The following is a 12,026-nucleotide window of genomic DNA, read 5'->3' on the forward strand; positions in this document are numbered from 1 at the left end:
GGAGATGTGTGTGTGTGTCAGAGAGAGGGAGATGTGTGTGTGTGTCAGAGAGAGGGAGATTGTGTGTGTGTCAGAGAGAGGGAGATGTGTGTGCGTGTGTGTCAGAGAGAGGGAGATGTGTGTGTGTGTGTGTCAGAGAGAGGGAGATGTGTGTGTGTGTGTCAGAGAGAGGGAGATTGTGTGTGTGTCAGAGAGAGGGAGATGTGTGTGTGTGTGTGTCAGAGAGAAGGAGATGTGTGTGTGTGTGTGTCAGAGAGAGGGAGATGTGCGTGTGTGTCAGAGAGAGGGAGATGTGTGTGTGTGTGTGTCAGAGAGAAGGAGATGTGTGTGTGTGTCTGTCAGAGAGAGGGAGATGTGTGTGTGTGTGTCAGAGAGAGGGAGATGTGTGTGTGTGTGTCAGAGAGAGGGAGATGTGTGTGTGTGTCAGAGAGAGGGAGATGTGTGTGTCAGAGAGAGGGAGATGTGTGTGCGTGTGTGTCAGAGAGAGGGAGATGTGTGTGCGTGTGTGTCAGAGAGAGGGAGATGTGTGTGCGTGTGTGTCAGAGAGAGGGAGATGTGTGTGTGTGTCAGAGAGAGGGAGATGTGTGTGTCAGAGAGAGGAAGATGTGTGTGTGTGTCAGAGAGAGGGAGATGTGTGTGTGTGTCAGAGAGAGGGAGATGTGTGTGCGTGTGTGTCAGAGAGAGGGAGATGTGTGTGTGCGTGTGTGTCAGAGAGAGGGAGATGTGTGTGTGTCAGAGAGAGGGAGATGTGTGTGCGTGTGTGTCAGAGAGAGGGAGATGTGTGTGCGTGTGTGTCAGAGAGAGGGAGATGTGTGTGTGTGTCAGAGAGAGGGAGATGTGTGTGCGTGTGTGTCAGAGAGAGGGAGATGTGTGTGTGCGTGTGTGTCAGAGAGAGGGAGATGTGTGTGCGTGTGTGTCAGAGAGAGGGAGATGTGTGTGTGTGTCAGAGAGAGGGAGATGCGTCTATGTGAAGGAGGGGGATGTGCCTGTGTACGCAGAAAAATACTTTTCACTGTACTTCGGTACATGTGACGATAAATCAGTCAATCAGTTTTAATTGAATAGAATAGCTGCCAGTTCAATCAGAGGGCTGGCAGTTTGGCATCTTCAGCAGCACCACCACTCACGGTGCTCAGTACCAAGGCTGCAGCTCCAGGGAGAGGGAGTGTCAGTAACTGAGCACTCTTGAAGAGAGGAGAGTTGGGTTGGGGTATCTTGGGGTGGGCAGGAACTGTCCCTGAGCAGCGCTGGTGCTGTTACTGCCAGGTTTGATCTGCCAGCCTCCCCATCTAGTGGCTGGCTCTTCGATGCAGGCAAAATGTGGATAGAGGGAAGAAGTACCCTTAATCGGCCACTTGCATGGCTCAATTGGCCTCCCAGCAGGCACCCGAGTTATCTACTTTCTTGTCACTGCCAATATGGCATGATGGTGGGAGACCATTTGGCTCTTCTACTGACATCTACCCCAGCCATTTTGCCAGACTGCCACCTCCCTATCTGTCCCTAATGTGTCTGTTGTTTAGAACGTTCTGGAACGGCCTGAAACAATGGCATGAGAGAGAGGAGAGGGAGACAGCTGGAGTGAAGGACAGGATTTTTGTCAAAGATAATGGATGGAATTTTCTGTTTATGTGGCAAGCGTCAACTCAGGCAGGAAAAGCGGTGTGTAGCCCATGTATTTTGGACCAAATAAATCCTGAAGGCGGGTCCTACAATGTCACTCTGCGTCCTGCCAGTGACATTGGCATTCAAGAGATCAGGGACACCCCGATCTAAGAAAGTAAAAATAAGAAAAAGGCCACCCCTCCCAACAGACATAGGAATCTCTCTCTCTCCCCCCACCCCCGGTCCCGTTGGAACTCACCCTTACACGGCTCTCACCAAAGGGATTCTCCACCATGGACATGGTGATTTCCCCCATTGCCACCGCGCCGCCCCCCCCCACCCCACCCCCATCGGAAGCACCACCACTCTAGCACTGCCCCCGAGCACACTGCTGCCTTGGGGCAGTGCCAATGTACTTAGTTGTGTGCCCTGCTGGGTTCTTTTCGCCACGTCCCCTTTTGTCAGGACCTGTTGTAAACCCCAGAGATGGGGCGAGGGAAATTGCTTATGTGGGGGGGAACAATACACCCGGGAAGCCCACTAATAATATGTTTGTGTATGGTAATAGGGGGCGGGATTCTCCCCTACCCAGCGGGGCAGAGGTTCCGGCGTAATGGGGTGGCGGGAACCACTCCGGCGTCGGGCCGCCCCAAAGGTGCGGAAGTCTTCGCACATTTAGGGGCCAAGTGCTCACCTTGAGGGGCTAGGCCCGCGCCGGAGTGGTTTGCGTTCCGCCGGCTGGTGGGAAAGGCCTTTGGCGCCATGCCAGCCGGGGCCGAAAGGTCTTCGCCGGGCGACGCATGCGCGGGGATGACGTCAGTGGCTGCTGACATCATCCCCGCGCATGCGCAGGGGAGGGGGTCTCTTCCGCCTCTGCCATAGTGAAGACCATGGCAAAGGCGGAAGAAAAAGAGTGCCCCCCCCCGGGCCAGATCGCCCCGCGCCCCCCCCAGGATCCCGGAGCCTGCCCGCGCCACCTTGTCCCCCCATTCAAAAGGTGGTTTAATCCACGCTGGCAGGACAGGCATTCCAGCAGAGGGACTTCGGCCCATCGCGGGCCGGAGAATCGGCGGGGGTGGGCCCGTCGGCAGAGGTGGGCCTGCCGACCGGCACGTCATGATTGCCGCCCCCGCCGACCGGCGCGGCGCGATTCCCGCCCCCGCCGAATCTCTGGTGGCAGAGACTTCGGGACACGGCGGGGCGGGATTCGCGCCAGCCCCCGGCGATTCTCTGACCCAGCGTGGGGTCGGAGAATCCCGCCCAGGGCATCAAACCTTTCATAGAGAAACCCATTGCATCATTGGCGAGTGGAGACAATCAACACAGGAAATCCCACCGGCATAAAAGCCTTTAGGGGACTCCTGTTGGATTCTCCGTCTCCACCGACTTTCATACTCGCCAGAAACAGAGGCAGACAATCCCGGCCAATATCTTCAGCTGTGGCAACATTTAGATGAAAGAAATGTTGCCTTGTCCAAGACGGGATCTCAGTCTAAGCAGTCTTCCTCTTGAATCTCTGTAGCCTCAGGTTATTATTCTTCGTCATTATGACTGGCACCATTGTTAGTCAAAAAGAAAATTGAAGGAAAACTTGATGGGGAACCGAATAGGTGAAGTGAGCAGAGCAAAGTGATACAAATTGAAAAAGGAATATTAGACATGTGGCTCAGCAGTCAGAGGCAGCGTATAGAACCTCCCTTGTTCTATAACCGCAGACCCAAAATATTCCAACATGTTAAAAACATGCATATAATATAAGTGCACATAGGAAAATGAGATAAAGAGGATGTATCTCTCCTGAATGAGTAATGTAACTCCATGCTAAATTTTGATGAGTGTCCAAACATTTTCCAAAGCTTAACCTCAAGTATTTTATTTATGCCATTTGGTAACTAATTAAAATCGTAAAGGTTTGGATGGAGCATTCGTTCATGCCCCATGCTATGGCATACAATGCTGTAGTTACTTTCTGCATTTGAAGAATCTGTTTGCCACTGTACCACATGATTTATAGTTCATTATATGGTTGTTAACTTTTTTTCCCCTTACCCCCCCCCCCCCCCCCCCCACACCAGTTTGTGTTCGTACTGGAAGGTGTACTATCCAAGTTGTCAAGATATGATGAAGGAACCTTCTTCTCCTCAATCCTGTCGTTTACTGTAAGTAATCTGAGGAACTCATGCATTAGGGTTCGGGTTATTCTGCGAATAAAATACTGCAACACCACTAATCGAATGGAAAAGCTATCGAATGGTGTTCGATAGGGATAAAGTCCTCTGAGCACAAAGGCAGCCCTCCAGTTCTGGGTGCGAGAGGCTGGGAGCCATTTTGAGGCCAGGACCTCATGTGGGCTTCCTAACCTTAGGTCATTTGATTCAGGCCAGCCCAATACTGGGTGGTTGTGAAGCTGCCAGTTTGCAGCAAAGTAGGAAAGAGGAGTCTGCGGTCTGGAAGGAGGTTGCTCTGGCTCCACAAAGATAAATTGGAAGTTACCTTTTAATGGCCTCTTCTGCTCTATCGCTGGTGAAACTAGCCAGAGAATGCACAGAGCATGTTCCCAGCCATTTCCATCCTAAAACAGCAGTCACAATCCAATTTGCAGATCAACAGTCCTGTTTTAGCTGTCCAGCAGTAGGCTCACATAGAATTTTCAGCTGGCCAACTATCTCAGTTAATGGATGGTTAGTTTGAAGCCATTACCCCATTTCAGCAAGTTAAAATGAACTCCTGGAAGGGAACCCTCATGCAGTGAGGAATCTTGCTCCCATCAGGGCACATCTGGAAATCACCCTGACCGCACGCAGTCTTTATTCTGTGGACAGGGTCGGGTGAGGTTCCTCCACTTCCAGCCACACTTGAAAAATTAACTCCTTCAGATTAATACTTTGCTGATCCCGAGATTATATCAACTTTTTTAAAAATTCTTCTATATTTGCAAGGATACACTGAAGCCACACCACCACCTTTATTTAGTACTAGCTAGCAGTGAATTCCTTTAATCCCTGGAGTTCTAAATTTTATATCCAATGGTGCAGTTCCACACGTTTGTGATGAGAGTTATTTTAGCATAAGGGCCAAGTTCTTCCAGCTCTAATGCTTTGGACGCTCTGCCACTTCCTCAAGTATTGCAACGTAGCTCAGACTCTTTGCCCTTTCCTCCAGTGGCACCATGACTTTGACCTTTCTTGGCTCCTTCAGGGTAGTGACAGACCTGAGTGTTTTAGTTTCACTTGGTTTCTTATAGAATCATAGAATTTACAGTGCAGAAGTACGCTATTTGGCCCATCGCGTCTGCACCGACCCTTGGAAAGAGCACCCTAATATAAGCCCACACCTCCACCCTGTCCCCATAGCCCAGTCACCCCACCTGATGTTTTGGGGCACTAAGGGAAATTTAGCATGGCCAACGCACCTAACCTGAACATCTTTGGACTGGGAGGAAACCGGAGCACCCGGAGGAAACCCACGCAGACAGGGAGAGAATGTGCAGACTACGCACAGACAGTGACTCAAACCGGAAATCTAATCTGGGACCCTGGCGCTGTGAAGCAACTGCGCTAACCACTGTGCTACCATGCTGCCCATTCTTCTGACTGAAACATCACACGAGGCCAAGGTTGAGTCTGAAGCAGCCAATGCATCCCCTGTGACGCATTGCATTCGAGCACTAATGAATCATAGAATCTCTACAATGCAGAAGGAGGCAATTTGGTCCATCGAGTCTGCACCAACCTATCGAATGAGCACTCTACCCATGTTCACCCCGCCCTATCCCCATAACCCCGTAATGTAACCTACACATTCCTGGACACTAAGGGTAATTTAGCAAGGCCAATCCACCTAACCTGCATATCTTTGGACTGTGGGAGTAAACCGGAGCACCCGGAGGAAGCCTACACAGGTAGAACGTGCAAACCCAACACAGACAGTGACCCAAGGCCGGAATTGAACCCAGGTCCCTGCCGCTGTGAGGGAGCAGTGCTGACCACTGTGCCACCATGCCACCAACAATAAAACAACTCAAGCCCAAGTATGTTGTTAAATAGAAATATTATTCCGATTGTATTGCAGCATTAACAAAGCAGCTCAGAGTGCAGGTGGACGTTTCTGCCCATCAAGGAATGATCAGAAGTTTGCGTCCAACACACTATGGCAAACCTCCTGGTGCACAGCTCAGCTTTATTTATCCTGGAGGTGGCGAGGGGGTGGGGGCACTTCTATTTGAAACTACAATTTGTGTGGTTCAACAGCATCTGAGTTCACATTTCTGCTGGGGGGTATCAGTTGCAAATTTGCAACAAACGTAATCTTGTAGCTCGCGAGAAGGGCACAACAAAAGCAGTTTGGTGAGAAGGAGCTCAACGGGTCGGCTGATTTTTCACAAGGTTACTTCTTTTCACACTTGTATGCGAACATATTACCAAGTGCCCCCATCTTTGTGTTCTCTCCTTCAGGTGAAAGCTGCTGCAAAGTATGTCGATGTACCTGTGAGTATTGCTCCCTTGCGGTTTCATTTTAGAGTACTGATTCAGAAAATCAATGAGTGTTTGAAGTTGACTCAACATCCTTGAAATAGGACCATGTTACATTAACTGTGGAAAACATAAATCACCCGGATGTGCACAGCACAAAAAATCACCAGAGAAAAAGGCATTTTCTTCATTGCTCAGTTTATTGCTTCACTTTTCATAAGATCGCAGCCTTTTTTACCCATGCTTTATGACTAAAAGTAAAGCTGATAATTATCCGGATTTCATTTGATCTGATGCAAGAAAGTGTGTATACTTTCCTGTTGGTGTTACCTGGATTGATGATAGTCATCTCTATTGATAGATGAATTATCGTGGGCTAGGTGATTGGCGAGGTGGGGTGAGGCAGGAACAGTTTCTACCATATTAATTATTCTTTATCTCATTGTCTATCTAATAGTTTGTCAGAGATAGACAAATTTTCTGTAGTTTGGGAAGTGATGGCAGGGAAATTCAATTCTAATTAACTCCAATAGAAAGCCACAATAACCTAGTTTTAAAAGCGGTAGCAAATACATAAATTTTTTAAAAATTACATTCCCTTAATACTGCTTGCAGCTTGATGGTCCAACTGAGGAATAAAGATATTCCTATCTGCCAGGAGATAAATTGAGAGGTGAAGGCTGTCGGTGTTCATTTACTCAACAAGCTGCAGTCTATCAGTTGTATAATACCACTCTTGTTATCCGAAGTGTTCTTTCTGTGATATGTTATTATTGAGCTATAAAGGGAAAAATGGATATCTCAGATTGTGTTACAAGGCTGAGCCTTTTGTTCTGGTTTCAGATGATGTCATATTATAAGAACAAAACCTAAGTAGTTTCTATCAATGATTTCAACCATGCGGTTGTCTTGGAATCAGTCCATTTGCATTTGTTATAATATTAACTTTATTACAGGTACACAAGCTGAATTCAAATTTCCTTAGAGTCAGGCGCTTCCTTTGGTTAAAATCAACGTAAGACAACTAGTGTGTCTGGGAAATTGGGCGGAACTGGGCATTCCCACTGGGAGATGGGCCGTTTCCTATGCTCTGCAGGATCAAACGCTTGTTGGAATGGCGAGATGGCATCACCCACCAAATCTAGTCCTGCCTTCTGAGCACCCGGCATACTGTGCTCGGACAAAAATTTGGTTTACACTACTAGCGAATGGTGGAAGTCAGGGCCACAAGTGTTTTCAGGCCTTCTTCTTGCCTGGACACGCTAGAGGGTCAATGTAACTGCTTTGGAATTGAACTCTTGCTGAGGTGGACTGATTGAAGGACATCAGAATGTGGCTATCACTCCTGCCAGCATTGAACTGTATGTAGCTTCCCAGCACCACATTTTGCTCTGCTTTACTCTGGTTGGCCCCGTACTGGCGAGAATGCTTCCTGTTTTATTCAATTGTCCCGTCTCTGCCAGTTCCTGGAATCTCCTGAGGACTGGGGCCTCAGGTGGAGCAAGATTGTGCATAACCAGGGCTACCATCCAAAAATGAATTATTTTCACACATAAATTAATCATATATGGTGCTGCATGTCCATGTCATCGTCATGCCATTGTTGCAGGCTTATCACCCAGCCATTGTTTCTTCTTCAATGTGTATCGTGGAGTTTGCTGGAAGAGTGTCACTCCCCCGCCTTTTGGCTACTATGGATGGCACAATGGATGCCTGATCAGTTCCTTATTGATGGAGTAATAATTGTTAACTTCTCAGTCTGTGTTTAGCATGAGTTGCCAAATAGCGTTCTCTGAATACAAAGGAAGATACTCAGTCTCTGCGGGTTAATGTTCAAACCCCACAATGGACTGGGTTGTCTTGACTTGACTGAATGATAAAGTCAGGAATAAGTTAAAATTGTCACTTGTGCAGTTTCTTCTTGGATTCTTTAAGGAGACATTGTGATTCGGTGGGAGCGTCCTGCTGGTGTGATACAGGTGCCTGGAGTGGGGTGGATGAAATAGGACAGTAATATAAATCCGGAGTTCCTTGCTGTACATGTACACAACAATTCTCTTAACTGATAGACTGCTAGCATTAATAACTCTAGTATAGAATGTCCAAGAACTTTATTCAACAGGTAATTCATTGTTCATTCAATGTTAATGGATGCTCCGGTGAATTTCGGTTTTTGACAAGAGGATGGCACAACACACTCACCCCACTATATATGTAATTGATATAAAAAGCCTTTTAGACATTGTTTCCTTATAAGGGAAGTGATCCATTTTTGATTGCGGCAATTGCAGTTCAGAACCTGAGCACCACATTGAGTGCTGCTCTTTGCTTGACCTTGTTTGGGAGCAGATGGTTCAATTACTTTAGGGAACAACATCAGTATCAGCCATATTTACCTCACAGCCCAAGTTGATAGGGACAAGCCCAGCTACTTGGAATTGTCCATTTATAGGTTCAACTTCACCGGGGATGAAGAAGTGACAGTTATGTAATATGTTGTAAGCTAACATGTAAATTGCAGTATCTAAAAACAAAATAATGTAGATCTTCAATACACACGGAAAATGTTGGAAAAAAGTCAGCAGATCAGGCAGTATCTCCAGAGAGAGAAACAGAGTTGACATTTCAGGTCATTCTGACAAATAAGCATCTTTACAGCCGAGAAAGTTATACTCTCATAGAGGAGACATTTAGCAAAGTCTTTGAGCTGCTCAATTAACTAGTATTTGTTTATGTGTGTAGTACTGTGGCCTAAAGCACTATCACATAACGTTCTCTGAACCTCTCTACCAGCAATGCCCATCCTTTGATGTGCAGCTACTTTACCATCAAGAGGAAATTCAGAGAGGGAGAAGGCATTGTTTTCTGGTGAACTAATGATCTGTGCATATGTATTTTGTGTTCATTCCCTTGGTGACAGTAAATGATGTGTGCCTTGAGGCTCAGCAGATCACTCGCAGATCCTGCCTTCCTCATTGGCAGTAGTAAGATTTAGGTGGTCCTGCACTTAAATAATAATCTTCCATTGTCACAAGTATGAACTTGCTGTGAAAAGCCCCTAGTCGCCACATTCCGGTGACTGTTTGGATAAACTGGTACGGGAATTGAACCCACGCTGCTGGCCTTGTTCTGCATAACAATCCAGCTGTCTAGCCCACTGAGCTGAACCAGCCCCTACACAGCTTCCTGTGCTAGATCATGAAATGGCCAAGTGATTGGTCACACCATATCAGCAGCAGTAGAATTGTATTCAACTAGTAACTTGATGAGCTGGCACATCCCCCACTCTACCATTATCATCAAGCCGGGAATCAACTCGATCAGGAGCAACACCAGGCATGCCTAAAAATGAGTTATCACCTGATGAAGCTACAACACAGGACTATTTGCGTGCAATAGACAGAACTAAGCGATCCCACATCCAACGGATCAGATTGAAATTCTGCAGTCCTCCCACACCCAGATATGTCCCCTCCACTAAAAAGCAGGAGAAATAAAACTCTGGTTGGCCCCATACTGGCGAGAATGCTTCCTGTTTTATTCAATTGTCCCGTCTCTGCCAGTTCCTGGAATCCAATTCCCATCCCATCAGTCTACTCTTGATCATCAGCAAAGTGATGAGATGTGTCATTGACAGTGCAATCACTTGGCACTTAGGATCATAGAATTTACAGTGCAGAAGGAGGCCATTTGGCCCATCGAGTCATCACCGGCCCTTGGAAAGAGCACCACACTTAAGCCCATGCCTCTATTCTATCCCTGTAACCCAACCTAACCGTTTTGGACACTAAGGGCAATTTGGCATGGTCAGTCCACCTAACCTGCTCATCTTTGAACTCTGGAAACCCATGCAGACACGGGGAGAACGTGCAGACTCCGCACAGACGGTGACCCAAGCCGGGAATCGAACCTGGAGCTGTGAAGCAACTGTGCTAACGACTGTGCTACCGTGCTGCCCAATAAGCAGTAATAATCACATACAATCCCTACAGTGCAGAAGGAGACCATTCGGCCCATCACGTCTGTACCAACCCTCTGAAAGTGCACCCTTGCTAAGCCCATTTCCCCAATCTCTCCCATAACCATACCCAACCTACACATCTTTGGACACTAAGGGGCAATTCAGCAAGGCCAATCCACCTAGCCTGCTCATCTTTGGACTGTGGGAGGAAACCAGAGCACCCGTAGGACACACAATTACCCAAGGCCAGAATCAAACCCAGGTCCCTGGTGCTGTGAGACAGCAGTGCTGACCACTATACCACCGTGCCCTGCTCATTGATGCCCAGTTTGTGTTCTGCCAAGGCCATTCAGCTCCTGACCTCAACTCAATTTTGATCCAAACATGGACAAAAGGGCTAAACTCGAAAGGCAAGGTGAGAGTGACTACCCTTGACATTAAGGCAGCATTTAACTGAGTGTGGCATCAAGGAGCCCTAGCAAAAAAAAGGAAGATGGCTGTGGTCGTTGATGGTCAATCATCTTCATCCCGGGACATTGCTACATGGGTTGTTTGGGGTAGTGTTCTCGGCCCAACCATCTTCAGCTGCTTCATCATGACCTTCCCTCCGTCATAAGGTCAGAAGTTGAAATACTTCCAGATGATTGCACAATTTTCAGTACCCTTCACAACTCCTCGGATATCTGGGATGATAAGTGACAAGAAACAATCACACCACACAAGTGCCAAGCAACGACCATCTCGAACAAAACTGAATATATTGATCTCCACTCGATATTCAATGGCATCACCATCACTGAAGGCCGTGCTGTCAACCTTCTGCGTGTTACCATTGACCAGATGAACCAGCCATATAAATACTAAGGCTACAAGAGCAAGTCAGAGGCTGGGAATTCTGCAATGAGTAACATGCCCCCTTACTCCCCAAAGCCTGCCCACCATCTACAAGGCACAAGTCAGGAGTATGATGGAATGCTCTCCACTTGCCTGGCTGACTGCAGCTCCAACAGCACTCAAAACACTTAACACCATCCAGGACAAAGCAGCCCGCTTGATTGGCACCCCATCCAAAAAGATTTACTCCCTCTACCACCGACGCACAGTGCCTGCAGTGTGAACGATCTACTAGGTGCACTGAAGCAACTCACCAAGGCGTCTTCAACAGCATTCTCCAAACCTGTGACCTCTACCACCAGAAGGACAAATCATCAGATACATGGTACCATCTCCTCCTGGAAGTTCCCCTTCAAGCCACGCACCACCCTGACTTGGAAATATATTGCCATACCTTCACTGTCACTGGGTCAAAATCCTATAACTCCATCCCTAACAAAACTGTGGATGTACATGCACCAGCTGGCCTGCAATTGTTCACAAAGGTGCCTCACCACCATCTTCTCGAGGGCAATTAGAAATGGGCACCAAATGCTGGCCTAGCCAGTGGCATCCACATGCTGCAAAAGTATTTTTAAAAACTGTATATCCATGGTGAATTGGTCTATATAATATCTGCAAATATATTTCCTTGTCTTTGGCCATTTACCTTTAAGTGATCACCTTCCCTTTGAGTGACTTCTACTGCTGTGTATGTAACTGCAACAATACATCTGCTCCTGATGACAATTCAATCAACCCTGCTGGAAAATGTTTGCAAATCTGGTAAAAACAGGATTGTACTTGGTCATAAGGTCCCTCTTCATTGGTTAGCTGTCTCGGCTTCCAATTGAATAGTGGCCACTTGCGCCTGACGCTAAAGAGGCATTGTGAAACTTTACCTAACTGTGTGTTGGACAAAGCTTGGGAACAAAGAATATTAATACTTTGCATGTTCATGTCAATTGTGTATTCAAAAGGAAAATATTTCCAGTAACTAGAGCAAGTTGTAATGTTATGAGTATGAAATGTAAGAAAACGCCTCACACTTTATAATGGTAAAATGGCCCAAGGCACTTAACAGGAGCATGATCAGCCATACAAGGTGACAGTAG

General features: G+C 47.2%; 1 protein-coding gene across 15 annotated transcripts in view; it reads left to right on the forward strand.

The window, feature by feature from the left end:
* cadps2 (Ca++-dependent secretion activator 2) overlaps positions 1–12,026 on the forward strand; it is a 1,044,194-nt gene that overhangs the window by 923,892 nt on the left and 108,276 nt on the right. For all 15 annotated transcript variants that reach the window (XM_072484477.1, XM_072484475.1, XM_072484478.1 and 12 more), the window contains 2 exons: positions 3,681–3,764; positions 6,060–6,092. In XM_072484477.1, the coding sequence (XP_072340578.1) occupies positions 3,681–3,764; positions 6,060–6,092 (117 nt within the window). The remainder of the gene's footprint in view (positions 1–3,680; positions 3,765–6,059; positions 6,093–12,026) is intronic.

This window comes from Scyliorhinus torazame, chromosome 19 (genome assembly GCF_047496885.1).
Source record: "Scyliorhinus torazame isolate Kashiwa2021f chromosome 19, sScyTor2.1, whole genome shotgun sequence".
Lineage (NCBI taxonomy): Eukaryota > Metazoa > Chordata > Chondrichthyes > Carcharhiniformes > Scyliorhinidae > Scyliorhinus > Scyliorhinus torazame.